General features: G+C 36.5%; 1 protein-coding gene across 2 annotated transcripts in view; it reads right to left on the bottom strand.

The window, feature by feature from the left end:
• Positions 1-17479, bottom strand: part of LETM1 (leucine zipper and EF-hand containing transmembrane protein 1) — a 32311-nt gene that overhangs the window by 4005 nt on the left and 10827 nt on the right. The window contains exons 4-13 of one of the 2 annotated variants that reach the window (XM_032987339.2): positions 14392-14535; positions 13213-13350; positions 10078-10281; positions 9481-9600; positions 8693-8824; positions 7949-8128; positions 7160-7315; positions 4252-4386; positions 3499-3686; positions 1351-1507 (exon numbers count right to left, since the gene is read on the bottom strand). In XM_032987339.2, coding sequence (XP_032843230.2) covers positions 1351-1507; positions 3499-3686; positions 4252-4386; positions 7160-7315; positions 7949-8128; positions 8693-8824; positions 9481-9600; positions 10078-10281; positions 13213-13350; positions 14392-14535 — 1554 coding nt within the window. The remainder of the gene's footprint in view (positions 1-1350; positions 1508-3498; positions 3687-4251; positions 4387-7159; positions 7316-7948; positions 8129-8692; positions 8825-9480; positions 9601-10077; positions 10282-13212; positions 13351-14391; positions 14536-17479) is intronic. The other variant, XM_032987341.2, reaches the window with a different exon arrangement.

The raw sequence follows: 17479 nt of genomic DNA, 5'->3' as shown, positions 1-17479 counted from the left end.
GATTGAGGCATTTTCATATCATAAATTTTAAGACAAAAAAAGTCATCAGTTCTCTCATGTTCAAGAAAAACAGCATTTCTTACACAAAATACAAATTCAAACCACAACCAGTGCCTCAAATATATCCAGAGTATCAAAAAACAAGCTAAAACTTAAAGCAAATGATCTAGAATTTTTGACTCAGCACACAAAAACTCACATTTTAAAGCATTAGTAAAACACACCTGCTTATTATATCTGTTCCAATGGAAAGCTCAGATTCAGTACTTGCTGAAGCAATATTTAAGACTATTCTTATTTTATACGTTTAATTTTATCAGAAAGACATAAGGTACTAAAGAGGCACAAATTTACAAAATCTTAAAAGTAGAGGGGGGTAGGCCTTTCAGAAAGCAGAATGAAAAAACAATTTAGCAGGTGATTTCGAATTCCTTTATATAGCTTTTTGTACAAATGTATTCTTGACATAGATCCTCAAGTTCCTAGAATTACTCTGCATTACATGCAGAATTCAGAAGTACATTTCACCTGTGTTGCTAGACATACAACAGCTGTTTAGAGCAACAGGGAAGATAATCACCACTGGGACAATTTCAATAGAGAGGAAAAATGTGTTTCAAAAGGCTGATACTGTATTTTCTAGCTGACCATAGTTTAAGTGCTATTTCTGTATTGAGTAGGAAAATTACTTGCAAGGAAGTAAGTTTCAAGACATCTCTAAATTTGCCAAGTAAAAAAGAAACAAGAAAATAAAGGAGAAATGCAGGGAAATGTGAGAATGTTCTGCAAAATGAGAAAACAGGACATAACAGGCAAAGAACACAGGTCATTTACAATGGACCTAAAAGGACAACTGACTGATGTCTTTCAAGCATAGGTAATACAGGTCTCAAATATCTACGGTATCCATGTAGACAAGAGAAGCTGTTACCTTGGGCTGACAAAGTCTATCTATCTGCATTATGTCAGAACTCTGGCTAACAGTGGTATTCCTAAAGTAGTTCTTCTAAAGATCCTTCCCATCCTTCCTCCCCTTGATTAATAGCACAACAAAATTACCGTATTTTACAGAACTTGACATAGGCAGACACAGGAAAACCTACAGCTTTAAAGGTAATGTGGGTAATGGACAGATGATAAAGATTCCCCACACACCCCTCTCCAAATCGCCATATAAATTCTGAAGATGCTAATATGTATTATAAGATCTATTTATAATATATTACCAAAAGCCTCACTAGCATCAAGTAAAGCCTCTTGCAAAAGACAGCAATATGAATTTAAGTCAAAACAGGTACAGTGTTTTAGAGATGGCTAGCTTTATTTTCTTTAAGTAGTTCACAGGCTTACCTTAACAACATTATCTATATCAATTTTGCCATCCTTGTTTTCATCTAGTGCCTCTGCAATCCTAGTTAGCTTCTCCTCTGGAATCTTCTGAATTTGTTTCATCGCGTTAATTAGCTCAGCAATACTGATGAGATTCTCCCTGAAGAGGAAGCACAATCTGTACATGGCAAGCAGTTACTCCAAAGGAGTAAAGTTGACAAAAGGCAATACTGAAAGTCACTATGCTGTAAGTAATTTGTAAAAACATTAATTATTTATTTATAACCCAGAATAGAATGCAAAAAAAGCAAAAATGGGTTATCAACAAGCAGATTTTCAAATGCATCTTTATCTTATCACTGAATCTCACACTTTTGGTTTCCATGTGCTGTATTTCACATATGCAGGTATCCAGTAGCATTTTAAATAAAGTTTAGCACAGTTTCTGTGCTTCCTAGACTGTGTATCTAATGCCCTTTGCCCACTCCAGACCATCTGCCAAAGATGCAGGGCCATGCATCTGTCATCCTTTTAGAATTAGAGAGGCTGGCCTACACCAAATTAATGAAAGTCACAGGAAAACAAAAGCTGGGAGTTATTTGCTTTCGCAATTTAGCTGTTTCATTAAAATAGTCTTCATTGTGCATATCAAGGTATAGACTTTGTAGAAGCAAGGACTAAACTTGACATTGTGACTAGCTAGTTTCAGATGTTGCCACTGTCTGCTTACTGATGCCATGAAGCTAACGTTGTGTACCTTCTGTAACCTAACGCCTGTGCTTGCCTATGCAGTTTTGTTAGTTTGAAGGACCATGTTCCAGCACAGGCCAAGTTGAAGTGCAGGAGACAGTGAACCCAACAAATATTCAACAGAAGGGCTTTATCAGTCTAGTCCCAGCTCCCTAACCTCTGGGCACAGACTGACTTTTATTCAAGGAGCATTTCTCAAGCTTCCACTACATGTCCTGGACTTGTGTTGTTTCTACGACTCTTGACGGCTCAGGAATGACTACACCAACTTGAAGGTTAAAAAACCAAGCCTTCAACAATTAAGCAATATTTAAATTAATACTTTTCAGTCTTCCACAATCACCTACAACATTATCCACAAAACCATCCATTACATAAAGTATAATTACATTCAGTACAAGCAGATTCTATATCGTATTTTTAATACACAAATTCGGATGGTTTTGATCAACAGCTTCTCTACAGCACCACTTATATGGCCACCTTAATCTTATTACACAAAATTTGAAACAAATGACCGTTTGCCCTGGGGACTGGAAAAAATAAAGTTCAGAAGCAACAAAAGCAGAATCCTTTTTTCTGTTTAGGTTATGCTCTGTGAGAGCTGGGAATCTCTCTCAACCAATCACACAAAATGGTGCAAGCATAAACTGGAGTAATACAACATTCATAACCACAAACTGAGAATTACAGTCACAGTTTTTAGGCATTTCATTGCCTGTAATATGCAACACATGACAGAGCAACATATGATTGCCTGAGAGACTCTCCAGTAACATTAAGACCTGGAGAAGTGTTGATAAGTGAATTTTGCAATTAAATTATCAAGAAAGATTTTTCTTTGAAAATCTGCAAGCGTGTTAAAGTTGAAATGAAGCTAATTTTCTGAAAGGGATCACATAGAATTATCTCCTTGCACTCATTAGTCTTGTTCCCCCATTTCTCTCGAGAGACAGACTAGACTTTATTGCATTTTTTTTCCTCACTGGCATCTTCACTACTAAAGAACAAGCATAAATATGCTTACCATATTGTCACATACCTTTTCAATCAATGACACAGGATAAACCTACTGCATGAGAAGCATGACTAAAGGCATGATTTCAACTGCATCACCATTAGTGCTACAGGCATGAACAAGTTCATAAGATACTAATCAACACTGACTTTCAGAACCCCCTCACGACTAGCATCTGGGGAATTATACCTGCTTTTTTCCTTCCTCATTTCAACCATATTTAACACACCTTAAAAGACAGAGAATCTACAGAACAATTTTGTCCATTTTATTTTTAAAATAAATTATCTTAATATTCTAAACAACAATTTATTGCTAATTCTTTTCTAATCACACATCACACAAAAGTGAGACTGAAGATGAACAGTCAGAGACACATTCAGTGCTCTCAAGTCACTTACCCAGCAGGACTATCACCACCATCCAGCTTTATATCCACCACTTTTTGACTCGTCTCTAATTCATTAATAATTTTGTCTATCTGACCAATCATTCGGTTCACCCTCTTGGTCAATCGCTTGCTTGCCTTTGACTCTTCCACTGACTCTTCCTGGCCAGCTTTAGAGAGCTCTTTTATCTCTTGCAAATCCTAAAAGAAACAGTCAAGAGAGAAAAGCTTTTGTTGGTGTGAACTCTCAACCACAGACACTACTGATTTCAACTAGCATTTCAAGACAGGAGCCATTAGTATATGAAATGGAAACGTATAAACATATAAAGCCAAACTGGAATTAGAACAGTAAATTCTAACACTGCTTCCTTTTTCATGCACCTCTTAAATGTTATTTTCTACATCTTTCATAAGACTGGATAATATTAATTTGACTTGAAGTATCTGCAATACTGACATCTATGCTTGATGAGAATGAACTGCAGCATGCAGCAGTTAGCCAGCACCTGTTAGTCTAGTCACCCAGGGAATAAGAGCAGGAACAGGATTCACATCTGGTGGGAACTACTCCAAAAATTTAACTAGGCTTCATAAACGTTATACAAATGAGGTTCTGCATCGTCCAATACAACATTCATTCACCCAGCTACCATTACAGGCTAACAGACATCCAAGCAAGATAATCTTTAAACTTGCGGATCATCTGTGATAAAGTGAAACATGAACAGAAATAAAAAATGAACTTCCATGCCCCATTCTTCACCTCACTATACTCCTGGATATCATCTTTCAATTCCTCAAGCTCCTCCTTTTCCTTTGTTAGTGATTTTTTCTGTTCCTGCAGCTTGGTGCAAGCATCACTCAGCATGTCAATCTCCTCCTTAGTGATTTCCTCACCCTGTAACAGGAAATACATACAAATTAGTAGAATATACATTTGTGATTTCTCTCAAATATTTCAGGTCTTTTGCCAGAAAAGACAGACTCGAGATTCTTTTTCCACATTTGGAGTCAATACTGTTATAGCAATTTTGAAGCTAATGCAAAGGTCTTAAATGGCAACTAATTTGCTATGGTATATATTTTTTAAGTCCACTAGTATTAAGTTCAGCTAATGTGATGGAGTATGTGGGTTTTGGCAATTTGAAATTCTGTATCTAGTTGTCTCATTTAAGAATGTTTTACTTCCTTCTTTCCTAGGTGAAAAATACAAACAATCGAGAAACAATTCATTATGTACAGGAAAGATAAATTACAGAGCAAAGTTCAGGAAGTTGAGCTGGAGCAAAGTTATCTTCTACAGCTTTTGTGAGTATGAGGCTGAACATCCATAGTTGGTGAACTATACGTGTCTCTTGAAACGCTGAGAATAAAAATCTAATCCCCAATTGAATACTTAAAATAAGACTTCAAGACAGTTCATTAAAAATGCCAAAATCCCATAACACTAGCTACAGTTAGCATATTAATCTTACCCAGACACCAGCTTTTATTTTGAATGGCTAAACTCTGAACAGCCACATGAGTACAGAAAGACATGTGCAAAGAAGGATGCTAGAAACACAGAGCAGAAGGATGATATACTTTCAAGAAACAACTACAGAACAGTTCACAAAGTAGGCATCCAGCCCCTTCATCAACTCCAAAAGAGTTTCAGTGTGCTGTTAATACCTAAGCATCAGCCTAACTTCTGATTTTAATATATCTATAGTTCACCGTGGGAAAAATCACAAAAATTAAAGCAACTCAGTTTGAAAACAAATTCCTCTGCCTCAGATAAAATCAGTCATCTTCAAGAAGCTGGCAGTCCTACATTCTTCCTTTAAGAGGCAAAAATGTATTCCATGGTGTTTAAAATCTTTGGAAGCACCTTTAGGGAACAGGCCACACTAACTTTGGTTTAAAAATGTGACACTAACTTTACTGTTTTCTCTTATCAGTTAGGGCTGTTGAAGTCCTACTTGTGGCCCAGCATCACACATTCCCACGGCGCTGGTGGCACGGTGGGCAGCAACGCAAACGCTGTGCCAGATGTGGCTGGGTAAGCTAGCTGCGACATCACACATCCTTGCTCTTCCCAAACGAGATCATTCCAGCCTTGCGCGCCTCCCTCCCACGGCATTCCTCATGGCTGCACTATTATGCACCCAGCTACAGTCAGCCGAGTCAGCTAACTCATCACACAACAATGCATGATTTCAATGTGGATCAGTTCCGATTTGTTTTTACCATTAAAACCTTCTCGGCAGCATTCTAAAGTAGAGTGTTACAATAACAGCAGGTAGAAAATGATGCTGTCCAGGAAAATTGAAAATTTTTTTCTACTTAAAGCATCCATTTCAAATTAATGTTGTTATTCTGCAAAGTAACACTGGGACTGAGAAAAATCCTGACTTCAAATTTCATGGATAAAAATAAAGTGCTCAGCTACAAAAAAACCCCTCCAGATACAACTGAAATGTGAAGAAGAAGCATACAAGAGGTGTAAGCAGGGACAGGTGACCCAGGAGAAATACAGAGACACTGTCCCAGCATACATGGATGTGTTCATGAAAGCCAAAGCCCACCTGGAGTTAAATCTGGTGGAGGAATGTGAACGGCAACAAGAAAGGCTTCTATAAGTACATCAGGAGCAAACGGAAGACAAGAGAAAATGTGGGCCTGCTGATGAACGGGACAAGGAACCTAGTGTAAAAGGACACGGAAAAGGCAGAGGTAGTCAATGCCTTCCTCAGTCTTTACTGAGAAGAGTGGCCTTCAGGAATGCCAGGTCTTTGAGACCAGTGGGAAAGTCTGGAGCAGGGAAAATCTACCATCAGTGGAGGAGGCTCAGGTTAGAGAACATTTAAACAAATTGAATACACACAAGTCCATGAGACTTAATGGGATACAACCACAAGTGCTGAGAGAGTTGTTTGACGTCATTGAGAGGCCACTCTCCATTATCTTTGAAAGGACATGGTCACCAGGGAAGATTCCTGAGGACTGGAAGAAAGCAGATGTCACTCCTATTTTCAATAAGGGCAAGGAGGAGAATCTGGGGAGCTACAGGCTGGCCAGGTAGCAAATGATTAAAAACAACACACACTGACTGCAACAAAGCACGCTAATCTTAGAAATTAATCTGTTACTTTAATGGTGGTATAAATTATGTTCAACAACATACTAAAGAAATAGTGAAATACAATAAAAAGTTTTTATAGCGTACATACAGTGCCCATATCAACTTAGATGAGGAAGCCAATTCAAATCTAGTACAGTCTAGTTGAAACCTTGTTCCTTACTTAAGCCTTTGGTCTTAGCTACACCCTTCAAAAGAAGGGAACACCCACCTTTACCTACTCTTGCCCTCTCCCTCCTCATGTCTTACTACACCCAGATTAAACATGCACAGGTCCATTATGTCTACAGCCAGTGCAAATACCCCCCCAAATAGGTATATTAGTTTCGATAACACAGATAACTAAAGGAGATACTTAGAGATGTTTTGTGCTTTCAATTTCTTCATTGGTGGTGAAGAATTTGCAATCTACTAATTAGCTGGTTTTAGCTTACAGAATGTGGTGAGAGGGTTAGAACTGAAGGGCAGCCGGGCAACTTATCATGGCTCTTACGTGGATGTTTTGAATCTTTACATTAAAAAGTATAAAAACGTACAGTTATCCAATTACCTTAATGCCTTCCAATACTGGTGCTGTATCTTTCAGGGTCTCTGACTGCACCGCCATATCTGCCCTTGCCAGTTCTTGTTCAGTGTCCATAGCCACTGGACTTTTTTTAACTTGCAGAGCAGCTGCTTCAAGATCTACTGCTGATTCCACCTCTTTCTAAATTTGAAAGACCAATGAAGTTTCAATTAAAACAAAGGTAACATTATCCGTATTAACATCAGTAAAGAATGACTTATCAAAATAGAAATAGTTGCCAAAGTAGACAGTCATTTTTACATGAAGATCATGTCAAAAAACTGCAACGTATTGAGTGGTTTCACATCAAAAACCCACTTGCACTTAATGAATTATGCCTGTGAGCTCCTGTGGCTTAATTCACCAGTAAAGCAGGCCAGCAGCTTTTATAGTGAAGTGTTATACAATGACATTATCAGGTTAATGGCAAATAGAAAGAATCAAAGATAAGAACATTTAAAGTACGGGGTTGGGGAAATCAAAAAACAAACAAAACCACCACCTTTTCTAAAGGAAAAAAAGGCTTCTCTTATTACTCTAATTAAGAAGAAAGAGAAATCAAAGATACATAAGACTGAGACAATGTTTTCTGTTTCACAGTGAACCCTTCTGTTTTGCAGTCTGTTTTAATATTCTCACACATCTTCCATACGTGGATTTAAAGTCCAGTTTCTTCCAGGCAACACCCACACCCAGAGCAGAGGCATTAACTCAAAACACGCTAGTTTTTATGTCACTAACATTTATTTCTCAATAGTTGAGAGCAGAACTTACAAAGTCTGCCACTTGAAGGGTTTCTTTAGCTTTCTCTGCAGCTTCAGACAATCTTTCCATCTCTTTTTCTTCATTTTCTTTTCTGATGGCTTCCTCTTCCTGAAGTGTTGCTTCCAGCCGTGCTTTGTTATCTACTTTTTCACCTTCAACTTCTGCCACTTTGACCTGAGCCTCTTTGGCCTAAAAATAATGTAAGAAGTCTATTATGGTCTATATGTGTGCATATGTATCTATGTCCACGTAAGTAAGAAGTTTATATATCCTTATTGAGATAAGTAGTACAGGTATGCTAATGAATATAGGTAAAACCCCCCAAACGTTACCCTATTTTTGCATTTTTCAGAAAAAGATGATTTGCTTTCTTTGAAAGTGTGAACTTTCCACCCTGAAATTATACATGTTCTTCAATGTCTTTCTCTCAAGACTACCAATAATCTACTCAAATAATTTCTCTCTGTACAGAACATCATCAACATTTTCATGTATTAATGTTTTTATATTGTTCGGAGCATAAATTGGTTTTTATATAAGTAAAAAGTGTATTCTAAATCTTCCTATGCTATTACTGTCTACCATCATGCAATGAAATACTGACTTATTTGCTTTATTCTCAGTCACTCAAACCTATCCATGGTTTAGCTTTTCAAAGAAAAGAAAGGAACCATGAAAAACATCTACTTCTCCAAATGAGTTTTCAGTGATGCTACTGAAAGCTGGTTACAGACTATGTACACCAATACTTACAACACTCTCTGGTAGTGTTTGAAGTGTTGTTTTGAGCTGGTCAGCTGGAGAAAGGGTATCTGGAAGGTACATGGCTCTGGATAAAATAAGCAACGAAGTAGGGATTTCCTGGTTCAGGTGCAGATCTAACCACTATAAATGCAATACATAATACAAAAGTCTTCAACTTTTGGGTTTGTTTTGGTTTGGTTTTTGTTTTTGTTTTTTTTTTTTATCTTTTTTACAGATTAAGTCAAGCATATACAAAAAAGTATATAATTTTTTTAACACTACTTATCAGTCAATATCGTAGCACAGGAACTACATGCTATAAGCAGCTAAGAATTACAGCAACTGTATTTAAATATATGAAGAATTATTTTGTTTGAGGAAGTATTTCAAGAAGTATTGAATGAATATTTGAAAAAGTGTTTTATTTCACATGCATCTTGCATCTTCCTCTAAACCAGGCAACAAAGACAAAGAACTGATCTACTTGAAGAAAAGTTCTTTACAGAGTAATGCTAAATAACTAAGAAGACAAACCGCCCAAATTGAAAATGTATTTTGGATATTTTTAAGTCTAAGTATCTATTTGCATCATCAAAACATCATGCCCAGTCAAAAACTAGAAACCCACTGCTACTATATATTTACACAGCACACATGACACAAGCTTATTAAGGAGAAAGACTGTTTTAGCCAAGCCTTTAACGAAAAAAGAAACAAAATGACTTCTCAGAATCATAACAAAATCCAGAGCTAGCAATTGAAGTTAGGTCTACGTATTCAGTCTTGCAAAAACACACCTGTTTAAGCTGTTCCTTGAGACGCTCCTCTGTCACACCAAGAGCTCTCATACCTCGGGCACGACAAGCTGCCTGCAGTTCTTTAACAGTCAGGGTATCAACACCTTCTTCAGCAATCAGCTGCACAAAACAAAAAAACTTTAATATATAACAGCTCAAAACTGAAGAACTATCATCAATGCACACCCAAAAGTCCGTATTTTTACAACGGCCACTAGAGGCTGCTGTGATAACACAAAATAGCCTTTGCTTTTTAAACAGTAAACACCATACTGTAGTCTTAACAGCTCCATGTCAATCTCTAAATTAGTATTTATGTCATCTCCCTTACAAATTACAGTTTCATAGAAATGCTTTTCTTTCTAACATAATTACTTTCATTGCAATTAATGGTAGAGTAAAAAAATGTCAGCTTTTCTTTACAAATAAGGACACTTCTGATTTTAAGCTCTTCAAGCCTTTTCATTTTAAGTTAGCTCAAAAATAAGACAATTAAGACAGAAAAGGAAAATGCCTAGAAAGAATAGATATAGCCACACAAATTCATTACGCTCACATGTCAAAATTATTAACCTGTGCCTATTTAGAATGACTCACTTTGTCATCTGCTTTTATGCTTCTCAACCTCATAGTCAGCTGAAAGCGGAGAAAGTTATTTGTCCCAATTGACTGAAGTTCCAACAATTTACAAAGTGCCACTAACTGGGGCCTGGTTAGATTATCCAGAGTTAACTCATCTTCAAACAGTTTAGAGAACCTTAAGATCTCCTCATTACTGGGTCTTTCGCCAGTTTCCCTGATCTGTAAGAAAAAAAACACACATAAAGCTTTGCAAAGCAAATGTTATGATCGGTCATTATTTTGAACAATAAAAACATTCTGCACAAGGAAGACATGAAAAAAAATTTAAAAGAACCCAACAATTTATTTACTATAAAAGGCAAAAGAATTGATGGTATCAATAGTTTCCAACAACATTGCATAATATACTTAAGATAAAAATAACAAAACCAAAAATTAGATGCATCTGTATACTAATGAGCAGGTCTGAGTTGGCACTGCTATAAGACTTCTCAAAAAAAAAAAAATACCTGAGAGAATAAATAGTTGCTACAGAAGTCAAACTGGCAAGTATTCTTTCTGGTACCATACTTCCTAAACATAAAAGCACGTTGAAAGCATCACCCTTTGAAGATATAGTGAGAAGTACATCCAGTGGCAAAAGTTTAGCAACACTGTTGTCCCTATGAAACATGGATTTGGACATTTACCTACCTACATTCTCTCCACAGCCACATTCGTTACAATACTGTTTTATTTCTAGTTCCTAGCTGTTTCGCAGCACCTCAATGCAAATGCATTTGTACTTCAAGTTATTCCAAAGTATAAACCACTATTTGGGAAAAGAATCTGCATCTTTCTTGATGAAAGGTTCTATGTAACTGCTTGTACAAATGCAAAGTTAAGCATTTAAGTTATCTGCTGCCAAATGGTACTTCACAGTAATTAAATCCAAATACTGGAAGCAGAAATAGCAGTTCAAAGAAGTTGAAAAAAATAATTCCCTAGTGTCATCAGGTCATAGTAAAACATTATCACCTGTATAAATGTTTATTTTTCTACTTTAAGTATATCAAGTGCTTATTAGTGATATCACTGAATCCAAAATCTACAGAACTTAACAATAAAGTACTCCCAGTCACTTAACACTTTCAGTCTAAACAGTAGATACACAGATATCTAAAAAACACTTTTCCCAACCCCTCTACTATTTTTTAAGCCTTGTAAAGAAAACATAAGCGAAGTGACATCAAGTACAGTCTGAAAACCTATTACCTATACAGCCTGATTTATTATACCTACCTGTTTTACTTGCCAACTCAAATCTTCTAGTGAACAGCTACTGGGTACAGAAAAAGATAAAAATTTGGAAGACAAGATGGTCTTGAGTCCATTAACCTCCAGGACACTTGGATTCTCTGCTACACAACTCAGAGAAAGAAAGGTCAAAGGCCTTGTTGTTCCACTTCACCAGCTCCTTCACTACAGGAGCCCAAGCAGAACCTTAAAAATACAGAAAGTATTTTCTGCCTTGTTTAAAGCTGAGTTTTGGCAGAGCCAAGCATATGTTTCTTGAGAGTACAGACCGAAACTTTCTAGTACATCACTAACTACAAAGCAACACAGATAAATTCTGGAATTCTGCAGAAAACATCTTGAGCCTCTAAAATGGGTCTTGCAGCATCACACTTCACTGCAGAAGCAGCTATAAAAGAATAGCAAAAAGGTGGGAAACATTTAGGTTTCTTCTTGTCCAACATTTATTATCTAGTACAGAGAAATGAGATCAATAGTTTTTCTCCATGGCACAAAAGAGAAATAGCTAGCTGTAAAATTCACACCCATATATAAGAAATGTCAGGCTTGAAATTTTAGTCAGAGGAACTTGGGACTTCCTCCAGCAAAAGTGGAGTGATACGTCATTTATTTCCACAGAAATTAACCACCAATTGTAAATTCTCAGTAGCAGTTCTTTGAGAAGAAAATTAAGTGTTCCAAACATGAAGCATGGCAGTGGCATGTTCCCAGAGTCTGCAGCGTCAGGGCTTCTGCTACTAACTACTAAAACTAACCATTTAAAATTTTCTGCAGATGAAGAAGAACAGAAACAGATGATTGTATGGAGACTTCAAAGTAGATGGACTTTGCAAGCAGATACCAACTGGCAAAACTTGCCAATATCATTATCTGAGGTAACCTACGAAGCACTATCAACATGATCTTATTACCCCACCCTTTAAAACTTTATTCTCAGCTCTGAGAAGCAGAAAAAGCTCAAGCTAGCTGACAGGACTTGTAAAGTTCAGGTCTGAAATCCCCAGGCTTATGTGCCTTTTTCTATGCAAATACACACTCTCCCCAAAGGAGGGGACTACACTCTTACTTTCAACAAAGCACCTGGGGATGGCTGTTAGCTCGGTCTCTTATTCAACAGCCCTACAATTAAAAGAAATCGTAATTGTGAGCAAACTGCGATAAATCCTATCCCTGAGAAGATTCACGAAGGTCTTTTTAATCTTTCCTGGGAATATCTTACCTTACTTACAACTTGATGAAAGGAAACAGTCAAACCTAAAGGCCATTAATGTAGGAGGCAGATACTTGACAATTAGTCTGTGTCAGCAATTGCTTGTGAATAGAAAAATTTTACACTGAACACAGCCTTCCCATTCCAGCAAAACCCCAGATTATACCACATTCTAGTCAGTATCCAAAAGTATTTCAGCTGTATAGAAACTGTGCATTTAAACTGTTTACAATCAGAATTGAATTTGACAAAAAAATTTTAGTTTTCACCTACTGTTTTTATCAGTTAATTCTCCCACTTTTTACACCCAGTGTTCAAACAGAGTTCAAAAACTACATGAGTAATCACTGAGCACATAACTTTGTTAGAGTTAACTTATTAACAAAACCAAACAAGTGAACGAGCAGATATATACTGCTTCTAGAATCAAAGCGTGAAAGTACCAGCCAGAATACCAAAGCTAAGAGCAGTAAAGCTTCAGCACACAAGTATTACTTGCAAAAAATACATTTATCCTAAGAAACTATTAGAGCCTGCTTCTTCAAAACCAACAGAATAAAGGTATCTGATGATTGCCATAGACCAAATAAAACAAGCTGCTTTTTTTTGGTAGGAAGAGAAAATATATTATTTTTAATTTTTACCTTTTGAAAGAATGTTGAAAAATCTTTTGTAACATTTCCTTTAGCTGCTTTATTTTTTAAGGCCATCTCCTCAATTGTGTCTTGAAGGAATTTAGCCAATTCAAGCTTTACTCTTAATTCTTTCTTCAATCTTTCCTCCTGTTAAAAAAAATACTTGGTTTTAAAAGTTCCTTCCAGAAATACACGCACTAAATAACTCGTCAGAGGTCAGAAGTGGTATGAGGAGTACTTCTGAACTTCTGCTGTAACACATACATCACAAGAGACATTCACTCTTACCAAAAATCCCCAAATCACACCAAAAATATCAGTTGATTGGCTCAAAGCTCCATGATGTAGAAGGTGCAACGCCAATAGAGCAAAGTGCAGCATGGAAGGTCCCTCACCTGCTAAAACTAGCACGCACCCTCTGAATTAGTAACAAAAAAATGAAAATAACCAACTGGTTTGGAAAATTCCCAACTCTTGTATCCGGCACAGAAATCCTTACACTACATCTCATCCAAACAAAGAGGAATTTAACGCAGAATTAGAAATTATTGGTTACTTATATCCAAATATATCATCATGACTGACTGTATCTGTGACTGACCAGGAGCTCAATATGTATAAACCTCATGTAAGTCTTTTGTGCTCTAAAAGTGAGGAGTGGTGTGGCTTTTTGGTGTGTCTTCGCAAAGCTGTAAACAATTCCAAGAAAACTCAACTAAAAGTCGTAAAGTTTAAACAAAACAACGCATAAGAAGCTATTTAAAGTATTAAGTATATATACAAAAATATTAAGTATACATACAAATAACCTTGCATAAACAGTAAGAATTACAAATGTTAAAACAAGGTGTGCCTATTTTAACAAACTAGAAAAATAAAGTTTCATAGCTTTCATGTCTGCTTTGTAAAAGTCATGGAAAACAGAGATGAAGATAGAAGAGCCAAGAGAAGCTTACAGCCCTCGTAGGTAAGTACCTGCACATGTGAAAAGGTAAACCAGGATGGCACTGGTTCATTATTATATGTTAACAGCAACATCATCAAAACAGCATAAAGAAAACAAAAGCATTCCCTTAATACTGAAAAAAAAAATCTGATTTTTAGAATTTTCCTAATTTCTTTCTTTATCAAAGAACGTTTTAATTTTTTCAAAACATATTACTGGATTATAAATTCAGACCTGCTTACCTTTTTAGACTTTGTCTCAAATGTAGAGGGAAGCATATTAGGGAACAACTTAAGAGCTACTGGAAGCAAAAATTCCATAAATGGGACAACAAGAAAAACTAGGAAAGGGACCAAGCGGAAAAGATCAGCACATATTCGAAGAAACTGGAAAAAAAAAAAAAAAAAGTTATTACTAAAAAAAATTTTAATATTTATCTAAAAAATACTTGATATGACCATCCACATTATTACTTAAACTCACATATATATATATATTTGCTACAAAGTAAATTTAAAATAACACAGAAGGATGTAACAAAGTCAGGTTTTAGTATCTTTTTCTTCAAGTTGATATATACCACAGAGTGCCAGAGTTTCACCAGTTTTCAACACTATAGAAAGTATTTCAAAAGCCTCACTGTGTCTCAATAGGATTATTGAACAAGTATCTCATTTAAACCTCTTAAAAGCACCTGAAAACAGGAGGTGGTCATTTGTTGTTGTTAAAGCTGCTTAACTTCTTTTATTCATCTTTATATGTGCTCCACCACTTCTTACATGCATGAGCTACTATGGACTAAGTAATCAAGAATAAAATGAAAGAATCCTCCCCCTCTGCCTTATAACAATTGTAATGTACATTTAAATCCAGGGTAATGAGCCCAGCTTGGGAGATTCTCTTTTTTTAAATCACTGATTTTCTAGAGCAGTAATCCTCTGAAGCAGGCCGATGCATTAGTTATTGAATCTTGAACAGCATAAAATAAATATTGTCCTTCTGATTTCTGTACAACCACAAATGTATATGTTAGGTTGTATAGTCTACAATCAAATCTTTCAGTACTCATTGGAAGCTTAATAACCTGGTTTATATTCAGGAGTGCAGATCTTGCTTGACTACTTCATTTTACAAAGCAAATAACCAGTTCTGGGAACTGTCAGTTCCTAAACCAGGACTGAAGGTCAAACTACACTACAGTAAACTAATTCCACAGCACTGCCATTCAACATCATGATTTGATAAACACAGCTATGATCGGCAAAAACTGGCAACATAAATGCTATTACAGAAGTAAATGCATGCTTCCCCCTCCACCCCCTCCCCACAGCTCATGCCAATCCAGGAGAACAGCAGCAACCACCAGTAGAGATTGCATGCCCTTAGGGCTTATTTGCTAGAATACAAAACCCATAAAACTTCAAACATATTTTTCTTAGCATAAAACCAGCCAAAATCTTAAATGCTGTTTAAGGAATGCACAAACTACAGATCCAAAGTTCAATATTTTTCTTTGTATATAAAAAATTTTGGTTTCCCAGAAGGTATGCTTTGGTCCATTGTTCACAGGCTCAAAGATTTTTTCCATTCATTCCAACAGTAGAAGACAAATGACTACCAGGGAGTTAAAAAAAATGTAAGGAAGTTTGAAAGAAAATTTTAAAAATTAGAAGAACAAGCACATTTTCCCTAAAACAAAACCTCAAAAATTTCTATGGAGTGCAGTACAGAGTTCCTATTTCTACCCAGGATCTATTTTTAGACAGCACATGCAAATATTTGTACAAGGCAAAATCCCTATCTAAGGAAGCAGTTTTACAACTGGATTGAGCTAACCTAATGTTAACCTGAAACAGTGTAGAAAGAGTAATGAATGTGCACTACCAGTCACAGTGGAAAGCTACACCACTGACCTAGCTAAAACCCATAAATACATACATAGGCAAGCGAAAAAGGCTCAGTACAAACCAAAAGGGCAGGGGGAGGGAGGTGTTGGAAAACTTGATTTAAGCACCAAGCAGGACTGGCCTTTTTCGCAGCAGCACTGTCCTGGATCAGTTTACATAAAACATGAAACTGCACCCTCTGCTAACTCAAGGAAAACAACTTTGCACAGGAACCTAATACAATGGTGCGTGATTACACACATATTATTTGGCCCCGCAGCATGAAAAACTTGTGACTACTCTGTATCTGCTGCTACAGTTCATGTATTCCACTCTTCCCTCCTCCACAGTGCTGAAGAGTTTGTAGAGCTGATACACTTGCCACAAATTCCACAGTGTTTGCCATCTCACTTTCCACATCCTAACTACCCTGCTGTAGGAGGCAGCACTGGAGTAATTAGTTTTTAACAGTCAGAATCACATCTTGCATGTTTTAACTCTTCCTACCTTCTCCCCTCTCTCCTAAGAGTAGATTATCTGATCCTGTTGAAGCCAAACCCTAACAGCAAGTACAAGCAGAATTTTGGAACCAACTTCTGGTTTACATAAGCAATAGCTCCCTTGCATCAGCCATGCTGCAATTGCTTGTTAATGTGGTTAGATTACTTGGATATCTTTCCATTATTGCCTCCAAAGAGGAAGGAAAGGGCAGGCAGAAATAACTCATTTGTCAGTCTGCACAGAGATAAGATTTCTCTAGGACTGCCCGTTCATATGCAGTTGAATACATTTAAAGCAGTATGGACTTCAATTTTTTTTTTTTTTAATGCTCAGAAACAACTTCTGCAAAGTTGTAGCTAATACGGCATCAAAGTTAAGACGTTTTTAAATCAGTGTACTACAATTTAAGGCTGACCTGATAAAAAATGAGCAGTGCTGAAAGAAACTTAAAATAAGGTTTAATAAAAGCATATAAAAAGGGCTTTGTTCAGCTCTAGGCTGGTTTGCTTTCCACCAATCCTGGGTCCTAAGCCTACTGTGACTCCATTCAAGAGATAGGACATCCTCTACCTCCATATAAAGAAAACACAAAACCTACATTAAGAAAATAACATTGCTGTAGCTCTTAAAACTATTTTCTCTACATTTTCTACACTGGATTGCATACATCCAGACATACACACACACAGTAAGAGACAGGCTACATCAATGTAAACACTAATTTATACCTGCACAATACATTTCTAATTTTTTTTTTTTTTTTCAAATGAGGCAATTGATACTGAAATCGCTTATCTGCTCAAAAAGAATCCAGAAAGGCCAAATGCCAGACCACTATGTAAGTATGAGAAAGACAGCTCTATCATCACTAGATGACAAAACCAAAGAGCAATGAAACGAATAAATCAATCTGTTGATGGAATAATGCATGTGCATCCAAAGA

The sequence above is a fragment of the Tyto alba genome, unplaced genomic scaffold (genome assembly GCF_018691265.1).
Source record: "Tyto alba isolate M040663 unplaced genomic scaffold, T.alba_DEE_v4.0 Super-Scaffold_6, whole genome shotgun sequence".
Classification (NCBI taxonomy): domain Eukaryota; kingdom Metazoa; phylum Chordata; class Aves; order Strigiformes; family Tytonidae; genus Tyto; species Tyto alba.
Note: the sequence above shows the minus strand (reverse complement) of the source record. Positions and strands in the feature narration are given on the sequence as shown.